Below are 17,332 nucleotides of genomic sequence, written 5' to 3'. Positions count from 1 at the left end.
AAATTGGAACAAAGGAGGTGCAAGAGTATTATAATATAAAAAATACGTAATCTCGAAACTGGTACAATTTGAAACATTTTCTCTAGAAAGTGTTCACTTGTCCACATCCAATTGTCCACAAAATAAACTTGTGTTTGGAATGACTTGGAAAAAAACATAAAATTGGGAGAAAATATTGTCTTGTGACGAGATTAAATATTTTCGGAAAATTTGTTTTGCGAAATTCATTTATTTTCTTTCGTTTAGCAGTTAAACAACTACATTTCAAATTCGTTTGGCCATCATCCAATAATAATAAGAATAATAATTTTATTCACTAACTTTGCAATATAGGTGTCAACCTTCAATTGAACATAATCATCTCCTTTGTACCGCCCATCTTGTGCACAAGGTATGCACACTGGCGGAACCCACCAGATGTCCGGTCACCATGAGAAAGGTGTTCGTTCAATTTTCTGCCATATTTAGCTTTGCGCTGGGGCGATAACGTGACCAATGAGGCTTTGCCGAGGTGCGTTTATTGCTGGTTGAAAACTTTTCCCAATTGCCCGCGATGTCCCCTGAAACATGGGTGGCATACGCAATTTTTGAACGCCTCCAGGAGGCAGAACAATTTCTCAAATTTTCTTCTGTTTTGTTGGTTACTTGTGGTTTGTTCAAGAAATTTCAAATGGACTGAAATGAGTTTACCTTCCTGATACATTTAGTTAACGACGATGAGCCGAAAACTTTTTGCATGTTCTAATACAATTATATGCCAAACTTTATTCAACAACAGAAAATAACGAACTCATTGTTCCTGCTTTACAAATTTCGGATCTCCCGTCACACCAGCATGTTGAATCTCCCCAGGCAAATCGAAGACGGCTTTTTTGGAAAAAGGTGCATTCTGGAATAATTTTGTTTGTACTTCTAAGTGAATATTCTAAAACCTTTCCGATTTGCTCGTCCAATGAGATAACACCAGTCGGGAAACTTGAAGTTACCACGAGAAGAAGAACAAATAAAGGGAAGAGAAGACGCATGATTGAGTCAGTTGATTTTATCAGCCAGATTGCAATTTTATACTACCAGCTTTTCTCACAATTAGCATTATTCAAAGTTTGACGTTTTTTAAATGCAAATCATGAGAAATTCGATGAAAATATAAGACTCTGTGTACAGTAACTCGATTCATACAATCGAAATGAAATTGGTTTCCCTCCTTCTTCTCTTCACAATCTTCTTGTCGGGATTGACTCTTCGCCTCGAAGAAGATCTTTCTGCAGTCTATATTGATCATGGAGAAATTATCGTTGAGGACAAGCCCGATCTTCCAGGAAGTGTTTTGTCTCCAGAAGGCAATCCTCCAACTCACGTCACCTACCAAGATGTCGGAGAAGCGACTACTAAACGAATTTATCACTGAACTGTTTTTGCCAACTGATAAATGATTTTATTATTTTGGTACAAAATATAAAGTTTGATAACGACTTCAAATATAATTTGAATTTGTGCCCAAAAGTCATTTGCATCACGATTGCTACATTTTTCGAATAATTCTCTGAAAAATATTGTATTTTTTCGAATTTGGATTTTGAAGATAATTGAAAAATTCGCGTGCAGACTCATATTTTCATTTTGATCCAAGTTTTTTTCCAACAAACTTATCAACATTTCACCCGGTCTTGTTTCCAGTTTCTATTCTTCTCACTTCCTCCTTTCTTTGCGTAATTGCATCTGCCAAGTGTAATTGCAATACCTCCGCCCATAGTACAACCTTGGAAATGTTTCCTATAAAAGTCGAATCGACAGACATTTTCTTCAGTTATCTTGAATTCAAACATGGAGTTCGAGCAAAGAATCAAAGCTTATCGTTTCGTTGCCTATTCGGCTGTTGCATTCTCTGTTGTTGCCGTTCTTTCGGTATGCATTACTCTTCCAATGGTTCATAACTATGTTCACCATGTCAAGAGAACCATGAATCAAGAGGTTCAATTCTGCCGTGTAAGTTTGTTTCTTTTTGCATTTTGATCACAATAATTCCGTCTGATGATTCATTTTTGTTGTTTAGGGATCCGCCAAGGATATCTGGACTGAGGTCAATGAGCTCAAGAGCATCCAACACGCCAACAGAACCGCCCGTCAATCAGGATACGATGCTGGAGTCAATGGAGGATCTGCCTCTACTGGAGGATGTGATGCTTGCTGCTTGCCAGGAGCTGCTGGACCAGCCGGAACACCAGGAAAGCCAGGACGTCCAGGAAAGCCAGGAGCACCAGGACTTCCAGGAAACCCAGGACACCCACCACAGCAACCATGTGACCCAATCACTCCACCACCATGCCAACCATGCCCACAAGGACCACCTGGGCCACCAGGACCACCAGGACCATCTGGAGATGCTGGAGGCAACGGAAACCCAGGATCCCCAGGACAAGATGGACAGCCAGGAGCTCCAGGAAACAAGGGACCTTCTGGACCAAATGGAAACCCAGGAGCTCCAGGAGCACCAGGACAACCAGGACAAGATGCTCCATCCGAGCCAATTACTCCAGGAGCTCCAGGACCACAAGGAACCCCAGGACCACAAGGACCGCCAGGACAGCCAGGACAACCAGGACACGATGGACAACCAGGAGCTCCAGGACCAAAGGGACCAAATGGAAATCCAGGACAACCAGGAGCCGATGGAAATCCAGGAGCACCAGGACAATCTGGAACCCCAGGAGGAGTCGGAGAGAAGGGAATCTGTCCAAAGTATTGTGCTATCGATGGAGGAGTCTTCTTCGAGGACGGAACTCGTCGTTAATTCAAACCTTATTCAATCGAATAAACAACTTTCATTTCAACTCATATTTTACATCACACTACTCTCCTCCACCTATGTTCAAAACAAAATGATTGAAAAATATATGATTCAGAATTTCAAGAAATTCTGAAAAAGTGAGTAAATTTTTCTTTGTTTGACCTTCCCTTGTTTCCTGAACAGCTGATTCATGTAATTGGATTTTTTATTCACATTGGTCAGAATGACAGTAATGCCGACATTCAACTATTCACTAAACGGTCAAAGTTAAGAAGATGAGCTACTGATAACATCCAATATCTCTAGAGAAAAATGAATTTGTTGCAAAATGAAATGATATTGGCCACATTGGAGGACCCGAATGATACGTGGCATCTGAATGAACACATCGATTGCCAACTTGTTGAGGAAGATCACAACTGTATGCATTAACACAAAGAATATCCGGACGCATTTGATTAGTATCTCGAAGGTGATAAAAAGATTCATTGTAGCATTTGAAAATGATTGGCATGTAGAATTCCTCTTTGGGTAAACTATCAGCAAGTTTCGAGATAGATGGCATTGAGAGCATTCTTAATTGAATTCAAAGTTGTTTATAGATTTTATAATAGTATTACCTCTTCATATCGGCATCAATTTCTGCTAAATGTTCTCTTTCTATCAATTGAGTAACATTATCAGTTGGGTTCAGTGGAATTTGACCGATTCCTAGATCATTGAATTCAGTTAAGTACATGTTTTTTAAATGAAACATTCCGTTGTTGGATATCGTTTTCAATTCTCTAAGTATTGGTTTCTCATAACCATCCAAATAAATCGGCTTCTTTTGAGCTGCTCTTGACCAATGACTCCATGTCGAATTAAACCTTTCAGGTCGAACAAATGATTTTCCTGTGTCTTTGGTTGAAAGACGTTCAGCATTTTTTACAATTGCAGATAGACTTTGAGATCGAAGTTCTGATACTTTGATTGTTTTATAATCGTATTTATCATAATGTAAAGCACTAATGAATTGGCTTCCAGCATACTCTCTTTCAAATTCTTCGTAATACGAGTTGGCATTGTTTGGAATGAGAATGTCATCCATATCAAGACTCCCAATAAAACTTGCAGATTCTTTGTATTTTAAAAGACAATCTGTATGTGCTCCTGCTTGATTTCTAAGCTCGACGTTTCGATTTGGTTCAAGATATGGGCCATCGGTTGATGAAAACTTAATAGTTAGCCATGGCTCGATAGAAACCAATCCCATTTTCTCATATTCTGATATTAAATTAAAATAAGATTCAACCATTGAAACAATGTATAGCTGGAGGTGTGCACCATATCTTCAAAAATGTTTTAATTAGATTCTTTAATAGCAATATAACCTTTTTGAAACGTGAAGTTGAACTAAGAATGTTTGCCATTGTTCAGCGGCAAACTGCGGGGACACACAGAATATTACAGGTTTGGGTGCGATGTAAATGGGCTTTTTATATGGTATCTGAAAAGTTTTCACTGGTGTCAAAGAAATTTTGATGTTCACCAATTGTTCAAACTTTTAACAGAATAAGTTGTTTGTGGCACAATTTTCATTGAAACAAACCTCTACTAAAACACCTTCAGCTTCAATTTCTAGTTTATCCATGTTGTCGATTGAATTTGTTTGAGCAATAATTAACATATAATCACATCTTTCAATAATTCGATGCTCTCTGAAAATATAAATTTGAAAATGCTAGCTAGTCTGAAAAATACGTGGAAAGAGATGCTCTCGTGGTGTGATGTGTGGATTGATTTGTCCCTATCATATTAATTTTATAATCGAGAATTTTCCACATTGTTCTCTTATTCATTGTGGTAACGAGAACAACAGCATTTTCACCGAGTCTGGAATTTTGAGACAATCTAAAATTAATGCCTAAAATCTCTTACGATTTCGATTTTGGATAGTAATAAGCTGAATGAATGAATGTGTGTGTATATTGATAAGCTTCAATTGTTTTGTGGTTTTTCCTGAAAAAAAAGGATATTTGCTTCACAGGTTTTTAAGACATACTTTTCCACTCCATTTTCACCTAGACAAAGTTTTAAAAAACAAAAAGTTACACAGAAAAATGTGAAAATTATAAAATATTTTAGAAAGTATCGAGGTAGCCGTGGAATCATTGTGTATAGTCGTTCAAAAATAGCTAGTCCAGACGGAGATTATTTGAAATAATAAAAAAGTTTCGGCCTCGTTCTCGAGCTTTTTTTTCAAAATGTTCGGATAGCGATCAACAAACAGGAAAATTTTGAAAAAAATAATTTAGGTCGATAAAATTAGAAAATACAATTTTCAAAGCAGATTAAAACTAATAAAGAATCATATGCTATAAAAGCAAAAGCTTGATAAAAACTTTCTACTGATGAGTTTGCAACGAACTATGATAAGTGTTGCAATTCTAGTCCATACAGTACTATTGCCAGAAACGATCCAACAAGTAATTGGGATATTATAAAGTTTTCAAACGACGAACATATTTTGAAATGAAAATGATTTATTTGTTTGAAAATTAATTTGCTTAACGACGAGTTCCATCCTCGAAGAAAACTCCTCCATCGATAGCACAATACTTTGGACAGATTCCCTTCTCTCCGACTCCTCCTGGGGTTCCAGATTGTCCTGGTGCTCCTGGATTTCCATCGGCTCCTGGTTGTCCTGGATTTCCATTTGGTCCCTTTGGTCCTGGAGCTCCTGGTTGTCCATCGTGTCCTGGTTGTCCTGGCTGTCCTGGTGGTCCTTGTGGTCCTGGGGTTCCTTGTGGTCCTGGAGCTCCTGGAGTAATTGGCTCGGATGGAGCATCTTGTCCTGGTTGTCCTGGTGCTCCTGGAGCTCCTGGGTTTCCATTTGGTCCAGAAGGTCCCTTGTTTCCTGGAGCTCCTGGCTGTCCATCTTGTCCTGGGGATCCTGGGTTTCCGTTGCCTCCAGCATCTCCAGATGGTCCTGGTGGTCCTGGTGGCCCAGGTGGTCCTTGTGGGCATGGTTGGCATGGTGGTGGAGTGATTGGGTCACATGGTTGCTGTGGTGGGCGTCCTGGGTTTCCTGGAAGTCCTGGTGCTCCTGGCTTTCCTGGACGTCCTGGCTTTCCTGGTGTTCCGGCTGGTCCAGCAGCTCCTGGCAAGCAGCAAGCATCACATCCTCCAGCGGAAGCAGATCCTCCATTGACTCCAGCATCGTATCCAGCTTGACGGGCGGTTCTGTTGGCGTGTTGGATGCTCTTGAGCTCATTGACCTCAGTCCAGATATCCTTGGCGGATCCCTAAACAACAAAAATGAATCATCAGACGGAATTATTGTGATCAAAATGCAAAAAGAAACAAACTTACACGGCAGAATTGAACCTCTTGATTCATGGTTCTCTTGACATGGTGAACATAGTTATGAACCATTGGAAGAGTAATGCATACCGAAAGAACGGCAACAACAGAGAATGCAACAGCCGAATAGGCAACGAAGCGATAAGCTTTGATTCTTTGCTCGAACTCCATGTCTGAAGAACTGACAATTTGACTGTGAGTAGACATTCCTTTTATACTCATCCATTCTTCTTCTTCACATCTCAAATATTACACCATCGGACTGTCATCGTTGGCACCGCCCGCTGTTCATCCTCCCTCTTCAACTTCTCACTTCCTCTATTTCTTTTCTTGGCGGTCGGAATGAAAGTCATATAAGTGCAAGTGAAATTTCTTATTATGGCAGGCGCAGAAGCAAGTACAGTGTCTTTATTGTGTCTTGTGTATTCGCCAATTTGAATTGAAATATGTATACTCATTCCTGGCTGACGTATGGTTCTAGAAATATTCAAAAATCAAGTTGTGAAAGAGGGAAAAACAAAACATTCGAGAAAACATAGATTGTAAACGTAATCAGCTCCAAGGACGAACATATCATCTTGTTAATTGCTTATCAATTCCAGTTGATCGGATACCTGGAACGTAGATTTGAAAAAAAAGACCACCACTACTGGAGGTTCATGTTTAAAAATTCATTCAGCCATGATTAATTCAATATACTGTTTGATGTTTTGTTCCGTTACGTAACCTTCATGCTTTTGTTCATTCTCAAATTGAAGACAGACAAATTGAACGTTCCGTACAATGATGATGTATTCGAAAATCACAAAATATGCCTAAGGAAATATATTTCACTCAAAATTCTTTATTTTCAAATATATTTCCAGGTCATCTATGTTCAGGTACATTTACGTCATAGGAAAATCATTATACCGCGTTCAAATCTTTAGTATCATTCCTTTCATCTTTTTTCAATCTCTATTTCCGAATAACCTTGAAGTTTTAGTATTCATCTGGTTGAATTCACTGCATTCAATGTCACCGAAAAGCTTACTCCTTCTTATTTCGGCATCAAATCCAATTAGTCACCTCTTTCTTTTTTCGGATGCGATACAAAAAGTCGTCAGTTGTTTAGACGATTCTTCCAAAATATATCCTATCTGTGGCGTATTAGAAACTATTCAAAAAATCCGCAAAAAAAACTAAAGGGAGATTAAAAAAACTTAAAAATAAAGTTTATTATGTGCACACTCAGAGGTATTTTAAAAATATTATTACAGAAAATAAAAGAAGATAACGAAAATAATAATCAAGTTTATGTTAGGAAATGTTTTAAAATTTTTTTTGACAAGTGAACTGAAAGTGATAAACTGCTGTTTTAGAGGGTATTGAGTTGAATGATGAGTTCATCCAGAAACATTATGATTTTGTCCATTGAACACGGACAGTGTGCCTTTTGAAGCTGCTCGAATGCGAACTTTCTTTTCCCAGTTACATCTTCAATATCTTGAATCACGTCGAGATCGATATCCACGTTCTGAAAAAAAAAGACTTATTGTAGAAGCATATAGAAAACTGTGGTGTTGTCTGATAACTTTCAGTGTAACAGGATTCTTGAAGAAAGTTTCTCAAATTTCCCAAAACTTCATCGTACAGGGATCATCTCATCCGTCAGCATTTCCTTTGAATTGTAGCAAAAAATTTATTCATTTATTTCGTTCTAAGCTTTTTTACTGCATATGAGAATGATGTTTTCGAAAAAAAATTGTCACAAAAAAAATTGTAAACATTTGTATTTTGTCTATTCTAAAATTGTCGCCTAGTTCAAAACTAATAACAGTATTTGTTATCGTGAATCCGAATTTTCTTTGATTTATGATGTTACAGCTCAGAAAAATATAAAAATTTAAATTTGAAAACTAAATTCTCATTTCAATTCTCACAATTAGAAAGTCATGTTCAAATAAAAGTTGAAACTGAATACGCATGAGAAATTATGTGCAACGTTACCTTTGCGTTTTTGAACACTGTTTGCAGAAAATTAAAATCTTCAGGAAACAATGTAAGCTAGGTACATACTCTTATTGAAGAACTAGGGAATTTAAGTTTCAGAACTGCGAGCAAAATGCCTGATTGATAGTCTACGATACGGGCGATGTTGACTGTGAGGTAAACTTTAACTGACAACTGATATTCATAACATGTCATGACTATTGACAGGTACCTGTACAGGTGGACAGGCATTTTTAATATACATGGCAACTGTATGAATAACCTACATTAGTCTCATTCCCATTGAATAGCTTGGTCACTTCAGTCTCAATCCAGTTCTCAACCTTCATTCGTTTCCGGATCAGTGCCATCTGATGTTTCCCGTATTTCATTGTTAGTACACGACTGCGATCTTCCATTCGGGACTTTGAATCTCCAAAACGAGCATGTTTCTCACCAAATGGCATTTTCTGAATTGGTTGGATGAAATACATATATTTTAAAGAGCAAAAAAATGATAAGGAAATAAAATAAAAATGATTATAGGATTGCATCTACAAAATGTATATGTTTAAGAAAATTTTGAAATATAAAAATGTATAAATAAATCAAGATGTATAATTTTAATAATTGTTGAATAGTTTAGTTGGAAATTTCGCTTCACACTGCGGGTGTGATAATTTGAGTTTTTGAAAAAATACAATGTTAACTTCATTTGCTACTCTGTGAATTATAATTTGAAAAATACGTTAACAAATCTTGTTTCCAAAATTAAAAGTTTCTATAAAATTTCTGCTAGCCAAGACAGACTGAATTTTACCGAAAAACTGAAAAATAGCCGAGGCATTCCGTTAATAAATAATACCTACCCGTTTGTTGTGGGAATGACTTTTTCTAGAATTTCTAGACTATTGAAAATGATCATAAAACCAGACAGACTCACATGGCGATCTAAACTTAAAAACTAAAACTAAAACAGATCAAAAAGAGAATGATGCGAGAAGTGATCAATGTATGCAAAAATATGTGGAAAAGAAGGAAAGGTGTGTTCGCTTTTCTCGATGGGTTGTTTGTCAATCAGATTCCCCTCTTTCTGATGATTTTGGTCGATTTTCGCCGGTTTAGGTAGGTTTCTTAAGTTTCTCTGTTTCCTCATTGCCTCTACTTTTTGGATGGCTTTTCGTTAACAGAAATCTACCGAGCAGACGGTTTTTGACGTTTTAAAAAATAAAATAAACTGAATTGACAAAAAAATATGTATTAGATTTTATAGCCAAAAAAGATAGATATTGAAAAACAACACAAAAATTGTATTGGAATATATGTTCGACAATTTGTCGTCCCGGTTGACGTTATTTTTGGGCTGATTCACCGAACGAAATTCAACACAAAATGGGTTGGCTTCTGCATGTAACATATATGTGGGAAGAAAAGAGCGAAAATTGTGGAGGGCACAAAAAGGAAAACGGCCATTAATTAAACATTGTTCAATTTTTTGGTGAGAATAGTAAAGGAGGAAAAGGTCCTTGAAATGAAAGAAAATTCTAGAGCAACAATGTTGAAGTGTCATATGACTTTTGAATCATTACTTGAAAGTAGAAATTTATTAGAAACCTCCGGTACAAAAAGAAAGTGAAATACGAAGGAATCTTAGTTTTTGAGAAAAAATCCGACACAATCCGTAATAACCATACAACTTTTATTATAAGATTTTTTTATAGCGGTTTTGAAAATTCAAACAATCAACGTGTTACAAAGTTGTCAAAAAAATCTTAAGCTCACACAAGTGAAAAAGTTTTCAGAAAAACCTTATCAACCACAGCAGCAAGCTATTATCGAATTCTAGGTTATTATTAGGAATTATCAAAAAAGCAGGCATTATTTACAAAATATTTAAGTTTTGAAAACAAGAATTATTTCTAAAAAATAACTTTCCCAGTGTTTATCCTACATTCTTTACTCCTATGTCCTTAAGTATTCAAGATTTCTATTTCGAATTATCAGGAAGTTAATTAGAATAAAACACTATTCAAAAGTGACAAGTTCTAAGAAATAATTTATGTAGTTGAATACAAAAAATTCACAAGACTATATTACTCATGAAAAATTAAAAACGTATATAAAAATCTGAACATAAATCTAGAAATCAGGTTGAAACTCGAAGGTGTATGTAAATTCAATAAAGTTGCGCAATTCCGCTGATTTTTTGAACTTTTCATTGTTGCAAATGTTTCAATTGATTTTCGGTATGTTTGAAATGACAGCTCATATCAAGTTACAATCTCAATACAGGTTTTAATGAAAAAAATCGTAAGCTGCAATTTAAGCTTTTAAAAGTTCAATGTTATCCTAAATTTTTTGAAAATGTTCGTTATGATATTTTGTCATTTCAGAAATAGAGCGATTAAAATTTTGTGCAAGCCAAAAATGGAAAAATGTTTTCAGAAAAAAAAAACCAAAAAAAAAAAAAAAAAAACAATGCACGTGTAGTTATAAAAAAACAAAAAACTAGGATTCTCGTGAAGAATGAATTGTAAAAAGTTCTAGGTAAAATTGAAAACCGAGAACCAAGTTGAGTAGTTGAGATGGAATGGAAATAGCGCCTATTGAGCCTAAAATAGAAGACCAGATGTACGGCTAAGAAGGAAGAGATGGATGCGATGGAGAAATAGAGGATCATCAATTGTCTTTGTCGTCCTTTTCGACAAGAAGACGTCACAAACTCTCGGAGAGGACCATTAAATCTCGAGTTGGAAAGAAAAAGAAATAAAGGAGGAAAGCTCTGATTGAAACTTTGGCGACAAAGAGGACGAAAATGGAGGAAGTGTACGTCTTCCTCCTTTTTTACTTTTTTTCTTGCTTGGCGACTTCTCAGCTGATGCTTTTTGAGTTTTTTAGTATTGGAAGATAAAGCTAGTTAGCTGGATATGTTTGGCAAAAAACTGAAAGTATTTTGCATACTTCCAAGCTGCGGAAAATCAAAAATACACGCATGTAAAACAACGTTTGAAGCAGTGTCAAAATTCGGTTCGGTGAACATTTTTAATATTGTGCTTCAAGCTTGAAGCAAAAAAAACAGAGCAGTTTCTTAGAAATATAGTTACTTTAACATAGATTTTTCTTATAACAGCATGGAAAAAAGTTACAGTATGGTTTTCAAGTTTCATCTCCCTTTTCAATATGAAGGAAAGAAAAGATTTTTGAATATGAATGAAATGTATAAAAACTCAAAAACTGAAATACACTGCATTTGAATAGAAATGGTGGAAAATAAAAAATATATGACGTTCAACTTGAAACAACATTTTCCAAAAAAAGAAACTTCAATGTGAGGTGATAGAATGATAGTGATTCATTCTATGAACACACTGCTTACTTTTTACTTTCTGTCAGGCTCTATGAGAAGGAATGATCATACGTCTAAGTGCATACGTTTCAATAATACAACTAACCATTTCGTAAGCAAAGTAGTTTTTGATTAAGTCGAGAAGATGGTCCATATTTCTTTTTATATTCCAAATTACTTGCAAAAATTGTGGTTCAATTGATAAATTATAATTATAAGAGAAACAATACAACTGGCGTTCCAGTTTTATTATAATCTTGAACTTCGGAACTGGGAGTTTAACTTTATACAGACATTCCAGTGGTCATCGTGACCTCATAGTAATCCACAAGTAGGTTTACGACAGATTTAAACACTATTAACGTCTGCACCTGTATCTTTTTTTTGAAATACATAGTGAAGGTCACTGCTAAAACCCAAAACACCTGTCTTTCTTTACAGTGGTTTCTGGTTTTCAGGATGAAAACTTGACTGATGAATCCGAATTTTTGAATAAAAATAACATTCAAAAATAGCTCTTTAATTCGACTTGATGTAAAAAATGAAAAGAAGTGAAACGGAGTAGAAAATGAATCATGTAGAGATAGATACAAGAAGAGACAAGCAAAAAAGCAACACGAGATGAAATGAGCAATGATCCCAGGGGGCATTTATTGAGGTTTAATTGGATTGTGACTTCACATCCGCCGTCCGCCATGCTAAGTGATCCAAAGTAGACTAACCAAATGAAGTGAAATCCTTTTCTTGGAGCATCTGCCTTTTTTCGAATCAAAATTCGAAATATAACCAGTCCCATCAGACATGATTGACGGGATGGGATTTTGTCAGGGCTCATTTGGTATTAGAAGAGTCGAGTACGGGGGCGGAAGGAAGGAACAATGCCTTGACAAAGTGTTTTAGATTCAGGTGAGTGTAGAGAATTGGAAAGGGTGGGGTAGAGAAAGCTTTTAGTTTTATCCAGAAGTTTTCTTGATTTTTCCAGATCTTTATGTCTGATGAAATGTTGTTTTCCTTTTTTCTTTTATATCTTCTAAAAATGCAAAAACTCGCCTCTTCAGTTTGTTTTTCGAAGAGAAGTTTTCCTTCTCGTCTGTCTACTTAACAATCAGATTTGATTTACAGAATCTTCAAAAGTGGAAAGTAAAAATGAAGAAAAAACGGACTGCTTGAACTGACTGGTGAAAACAATTCGATACAGAAACGATACATTTCTCAAATATTGACATACATATCTCTTAGCGCCCTTGAGACTTTTGGTAGGAGAAAGAGCGAGGAGAAGGTGAAGAAGGTGAACTGCAAAAACGTAAACAAAAAGATTTAAAACTTGGAGAGAATCGAAATTCTATTGTTTGCAGATTTCGTTAGCTTTTTTCGATTTTCAATTGTTTTATTTCAAATAACTTTTTTTCGTTGGGAACCATTGGGAACCATTCTTCTCGATTTTCTAGTATTGCCGAAAACAAACTTTTCTGAAAGAAAGAGTATTGAAACTGAAAATGTTCTTCTTCTATCTGAAAGAGTTTTTGAATCTGAAAATCAGAAAGAGATTATACTAATATCTCAACTTCGAACAAAGAATGTCCAGATATAAGCCTATTATTAGAAAAGTTTTATGAAGATTAATTATTATTTGGTGTATGATTTGTTAGCTATTAAGTCTAGATTAAAGTTGAAAAACTTTTGGATTTCTGTGTTTTGTTAAAGTTTACTATTTCATAAATAAAATACCTGTCGAAATCTGAATTTTTCTTTTAATCAAGATTCTGAAGAATTTTACATACGTATGAAAACTCCAAAAATAGAAACCCTTCCCTCTTCATCTTAAACCCTCTTCATCTTAAAAACTATTATTCAAAAAAGTTGCAAATGGAGAAAATTGCAAAAATTCCCTATATATGATTTAGTTTCCAAATTTTGGTTTAAGTCCACAACTTGTTTGTCATTTTCGAACTCGGACTGAGAGAGTGATAAATAATTTTTTTGAGTGCCAAAAAATAAAATTCTACGAAAGCCATTGAGTCTTGTGGGTTTCAGAGAATGAAACATTAGCAATAACGCAAGGTGTGGATATTTTGATAATTTGAAGCCATATGATTAGCAGTCTATTTTTGCTAATTTTTGAATACTTGACATGAAATGTGCAAAAAACTTTTTTAAACAAATTCTCCAGTTTTTTTTTTCTCTAAACATTCTATGTACATCTTTTCTGTATTGAGATGTTTTGTTATTTAAAACAAACGTTTCATAGAACAAGAAAACATTGCAAGGTTTCAGGAATTGAGATTCAAGGGTGAAGCTGTAAAGCTGTGTTGATGTTGAATGATGACGTTTCAGCACCTGATCATACTTTGACGACCATCTTTTCGTGAATATCCAAAGTCCCGACCACCTGAATCAATGTTTTCAAAATAGTTTCTTTTTCATCAATAGCACCGCATGCAATGATTTTACAAGACATTTATATAGACTTTTAGTGACAATTAGACAAAATTAATATATTTCTTGTTAAAAATGAAAATAAAACAATTAAAAACGTCAAAACGTGGTTAATAAAACTCACGGCGCAAGGGGAAACATTGACTAGATTGACGAATGGGAATTTTTTCGAAGAATATATTTAAATCAAACCTTATTTTATAAATATAGTTTTTTCAGCATAGATCAAAGAGCAAGAGAGCCAGAAAGAGAAAAAGGGGAAATCGGTTGGGGAAACATGTACAAGTGACAGCTACGGGGACATATCGGAAAAACGGCTAAATTCAGATGAAAAATTGAATGGACTAGAAAGTCATGTTTTTTGAACAAAAAAGCAGGTTAAAGCTGTATAGGTTTTGGTGTCCGGAATCAGATGTTCTCCAGCACCATCTTCTTGTGCACTTCGGTGTGCTCAACGACCTGAAGAGTATTTTGGGTTAGGATTTTTGAGTTGATCACCACGCGTTAGTGAAGCTCACTTCACTTTCACTTCAATTCAGATACAAAAATGAGAAAAAGATGGAATCAAGAAACTCACATCACAAAACTCCTGGAACGAGATCTTTCCATCACCGTCTTTATCGTGGAACAGAATAGTTTTATCGACAATTTGTTGGAGTTGAGAGTCTTTCAAGTTGTTTCCTACCATCATTTTCAGCACCTTGAAAGTGAAAATTTGAAACTTTAATATTTTACTGTGTGTTAATAGCTATTTTTAGTTTTTCCAGCTCTTTAAATAAACGTTTTCATTGCAAACTTTGAGTTCACAAGAAACTTATTGGCAACACATGAAAAACGGAACAACACGTGTGCGTCCAGATATTTCTCTTTTTGCATTCTTACCGTGAATCGAAAAAAATTGTAGGATTTCATTGTTGCTAGGTTGTTCAACAAATTTTTTTCAAAAAAACTAAACATCGGGATTTCAAAAATTCTGCGAAAATGGAACGAAAAAAAATACATCCAGCTTGAAAACATATTGACATCTGTCAAGCAATTTTTCAAATGTTTCTGCAATTAGGCAACTCATTTGGTAATAATTTGCCAAATGTTGTGAAAATTATTTTTAATAATTTTTATTTTATTTGAGTACATTTATATGATGATACTAGGCTTAAGATGTTTAATACAGACATCCCACTAAGCTTTTCATAATGATGGGATAATCTCTGTTGCGTGCTGCTCAACACATTAATACCCACCTGGAAAAGCTCTCCATTTGAGATGAATCCATCACGATCCATGTCGTAGATGCGGAATGCAAATTTCAATTTCGTATTTTTATCGCCTTTCACACTAAACTGTGAGATTCCTTGGATGAACTCTGAAAACATTGATTTCAGATAATGGCAACAAATTTGGAAGCTTTTCAAAAAGATTTAACAACCACAAAAAAGTGTCACCTCTGAAGTCGACTTCTCCGTTTCCGTCCTCATCGAATATGTCAATGACCCGTTGGACAAGTGGATTTTGCTGCAATTCCGGCAAAGACATGAACTCTTCAACGGACAGTGAGCCTGAGCCATCGACATCAAGCTTCTTGAAACGACGGGTCAAACGACGCAACTCGTATGCATCGACTGAAAACAAAAAAGTTTTCATATTGGAATTTTTAATTTGGTTTTGAACTTTAAAACTAATTCGGAATCTTTTTTTGTGAAAAAAACAATTTATGAAATGTTGACATCTGAATAAAACAATTCCTCACTTTAGTTTTAGAAGTTTATTTCATGAAACCTTAAGAAATTTCTTTAGAGATTTGAATATACACCAAAATTCACATAAGTAATTTTTTCAAAAAACTCACAGTTGCTGCACATTTCCATTGGAAGTGAGGCGTCGGCTCCCTGAAAACGTCAGAAAATATGATGTGTTTTAAATGTATTTGTACAGCAAACAAGTGTACAGGTAGTTTTTTTGGTTGCAATAGGGCAGTGTATGTAAATAAAATCAAATACTTACCATTTTGATCGGCTGTGTTGTTGAGTTCTGAAGAACTGGGAAACTGGTGCCTGGAAAAAATGAAATCATGTAAAGTCTTATTTAATTTTTAATGACATCGATAAGTATTAATCGCCCGACAAATAAAACCAGAAGAAACTAACAATTTAAATTTTCAAAAAAAAAAAAAAATAAATCCAAGAAAACTAATTTGTGAGCTAGAAGACGACGGTGTTTTCACTTCGTGGAGTCGTGGTCGACAAGGCAAAACGACGACGACGGCAAAACGAATGAGAAGAAGAGAAACAGCAGGTTTGAATGAGAAATTGATAAGTATGAGAAGAGATAGTATATAGAAATATGAGGCAATAGATGAAAAAGTGAACTAAGAGAGTGTATAAAGTCATGAGGAATGGAAAAGAGTGCTTCCATAACCCATAAAGTATTAGATACGCAGAGAAAAATGCGACAGCGATCAATAGGCGGCTCCTGGAGGCCACCCCCGCTGTGGCGTCTCTCCGGAATATGTGCTCTTGCAGAAATGCAACTGGTCTCGGGCTCGACGAGCCCTTGTGGAAGGCGGCGCTGAATAATTACAAACTCTATGCAGGCGCAATTTCCTGGGAGAAAAGAGAATGACTGGAGAAAATGAAAAGATCCGATATTTGACGGAAGATTTTTTCCATGTGTGCACTTGAATTGAAAAAAGAAAGCCATTTGGAGATCAGTATTGCCTTGGAATATATGAAAAAGATAGGAACAGAAAACTGGAAGGGGATTTAAGGTTGTTTTTCTTTCTTACAATCGAAATTGGAAAAATCCAAAATAATTCGATGCAATATTTCAATTCTGAAATCGAAGATGTTTTTATAGGAAATCGTGGCCAATAAAAATGTTAAGATGACCAATGCAATTTTTTCTAAAATACCAACACAGACAGCTGACTTCTTATCAATTTTTTAGAGTGTCAATCACAAAAGAAAAATTATGTGTTAAATTAACTTCTATACATGTCGCAGTTTATGAAGTGCACATTTGTTTGAAAAACCATAGCAATTTTGTATTATAGGCAATGATATCTCAAATGCAGCGGTTCGGAAATACAATACTATTATATAGCAGATGTACCCCAAATGTTTTAATCGATTAATCATTGTCAGCCACATGAATAATAATTCTAATTTTATATTTTCCTATTTGACTAACAATAAGAAACGATTACTGTGTGGCCTAAAGATAAACACAGATTAAGTTTCAATTTATAAAATATAACAACTTTTTGGCCCAGCTACTAGAACTGAAACCTTCATCATTCTTTCACAAATTGTTAGATCTGAATAAGTTTGAAAAATCTATGTTATTTTTTTAACTGGAAGATGTGAGGCTGGTAGATGCCTAAAACTTTCTAGACCTGGTGTTATGTCAACCATGGTAAGAAAACTCTCCCATCAGTTTTTGATAGTAAA

The 17,332-nt window shown here is 35.3% G+C and overlaps 7 protein-coding genes and 4 non-coding genes across 12 annotated transcripts; 5 read left to right on the top strand and 6 right to left on the bottom strand.

Moving 5' to 3' along the window:
* Positions 1-466: 466 nt before the first annotated feature.
* On the top strand, positions 467-610 carry K03B8.10. Its single transcript, NR_000584.1, has one exon. It is a non-coding gene; the product is annotated as a small nuclear RNA K03B8.10 (small nuclear RNA).
* Positions 611-753: 143 nt separating this feature from the next.
* K03B8.14 (uncharacterized protein) lies at positions 754-1,178 on the bottom strand. Its single transcript, NM_001383405.1, has 2 exons — positions 933-1,178; positions 754-889 (listed from the first exon to the last, which is right to left on the bottom strand). Exons 1-2 carry the CDS (start codon positions 1,023-1,025, stop codon positions 791-793), a joined length of 192 nt encoding a protein of 63 aa, NP_001370263.1. The 5' UTR covers positions 1,026-1,178; the 3' UTR covers positions 754-790.
* An 8-nt stretch (positions 1,179-1,186) lies between these two features.
* On the top strand, positions 1,187-1,408 carry K03B8.11 (uncharacterized protein; the record flags this gene model as incomplete). The annotated part of the gene is made up of 1 exon (NM_001028856.3): positions 1,187-1,408. One exon carries the CDS (start codon positions 1,187-1,189, stop codon positions 1,406-1,408), a length of 222 nt encoding a protein of 73 aa, NP_001024027.1.
* Positions 1,409-1,804: 396 nt separating this feature from the next.
* col-155 (Putative cuticle collagen 155) lies at positions 1,805-2,829 on the top strand. Its single transcript, NM_073487.4, has 2 exons — positions 1,805-1,986; positions 2,054-2,829. The coding sequence occupies exons 1-2, from the start codon at positions 1,825-1,827 to the stop codon at positions 2,789-2,791; spliced, it is 900 nt and encodes a 299-aa protein (NP_505888.2). The 5' UTR covers positions 1,805-1,824; the 3' UTR covers positions 2,792-2,829.
* A 173-nt stretch (positions 2,830-3,002) lies between these two features.
* gtnt-32 (Glycosyltransferase family 92 protein F55C10.4) lies at positions 3,003-4,953 on the bottom strand. Its single transcript, NM_073486.5, has 7 exons — positions 4,833-4,953; positions 4,709-4,789; positions 4,532-4,663; positions 4,380-4,488; positions 4,162-4,277; positions 3,409-4,119; positions 3,003-3,363 (listed from the first exon to the last, which is right to left on the bottom strand). Exons 1-7 carry the CDS (start codon positions 4,940-4,942, stop codon positions 3,069-3,071), a joined length of 1,554 nt encoding a protein of 517 aa, NP_505887.1. The 5' UTR covers positions 4,943-4,953; the 3' UTR covers positions 3,003-3,068.
* Positions 4,954-5,151: 198 nt separating this feature from the next.
* On the bottom strand, positions 5,152-6,321 carry col-154 (Nematode cuticle collagen N-terminal domain-containing protein). Its single transcript, NM_073485.6, has 2 exons — positions 6,143-6,321; positions 5,152-6,075 (listed from the first exon to the last, which is right to left on the bottom strand). Exons 1-2 carry the CDS (start codon positions 6,302-6,304, stop codon positions 5,338-5,340), a joined length of 900 nt encoding a protein of 299 aa, NP_505886.1. The 5' UTR covers positions 6,305-6,321; the 3' UTR covers positions 5,152-5,337.
* A 1,006-nt stretch (positions 6,322-7,327) lies between these two features.
* F55C10.5 (Protein phosphatase 1 regulatory subunit 14B) lies at positions 7,328-8,576 on the bottom strand. The gene is made up of 2 exons (NM_001392612.1): positions 8,392-8,576; positions 7,328-7,649 (listed from the first exon to the last, which is right to left on the bottom strand). The coding sequence occupies exons 1-2, from the start codon at positions 8,569-8,571 to the stop codon at positions 7,491-7,493; spliced, it is 339 nt and encodes a 112-aa protein (NP_001379405.1). The 5' UTR covers positions 8,572-8,576; the 3' UTR covers positions 7,328-7,490.
* Positions 8,577-12,370: 3,794 nt separating this feature from the next.
* Positions 12,371-12,589, top strand: F55C10.9. The gene has a single exon (NR_069512.1). It is a non-coding gene; the product is annotated as an Unclassified non-coding RNA F55C10.9 (non-coding RNA).
* Positions 12,489-12,633, bottom strand: F55C10.10. The gene has a single exon (NR_069511.1). It is a non-coding gene; the product is annotated as an Unclassified non-coding RNA F55C10.10 (non-coding RNA).
* A 1,041-nt stretch (positions 12,634-13,674) lies between these two features.
* On the bottom strand, positions 13,675-15,939 carry cnb-1. Of its 2 annotated transcripts, none has more exons than NM_001269388.2 (6): positions 15,888-15,939; positions 15,733-15,772; positions 15,329-15,505; positions 15,128-15,249; positions 14,464-14,586; positions 13,675-13,839 (listed from the first exon to the last, which is right to left on the bottom strand). In NM_001269388.2, the coding sequence occupies exons 1-6, from the start codon at positions 15,888-15,890 to the stop codon at positions 13,792-13,794; spliced, it is 513 nt and encodes a 170-aa protein (NP_001256317.1). In that variant the 5' UTR covers positions 15,891-15,939; the 3' UTR covers positions 13,675-13,791. The 2 variants fall into 2 exon arrangements, with proteins under 2 accessions (NP_001256317.1, NP_001256318.1); NM_001269389.2 differs by lacking the exon at positions 13,675-13,839 and adding an exon at positions 13,855-14,345.
* Positions 15,940-16,248: 309 nt separating this feature from the next.
* F55C10.8 lies at positions 16,249-16,392 on the top strand. The gene has a single exon (NR_069510.1). It is a non-coding gene; the product is annotated as an Unclassified non-coding RNA F55C10.8 (non-coding RNA).
* Positions 16,393-17,332: the final 940 nt, after the last annotated feature.

This window comes from Caenorhabditis elegans, chromosome V (assembly GCF_000002985.6).
Source record: "Caenorhabditis elegans chromosome V".
Classification (NCBI taxonomy): Eukaryota; Metazoa; Nematoda; class Chromadorea; order Rhabditida; family Rhabditidae; genus Caenorhabditis; species Caenorhabditis elegans.
The sequence above is the reverse complement of the archived record's forward strand: the minus strand, read 5'-3'. Positions and strand labels throughout refer to the sequence as shown.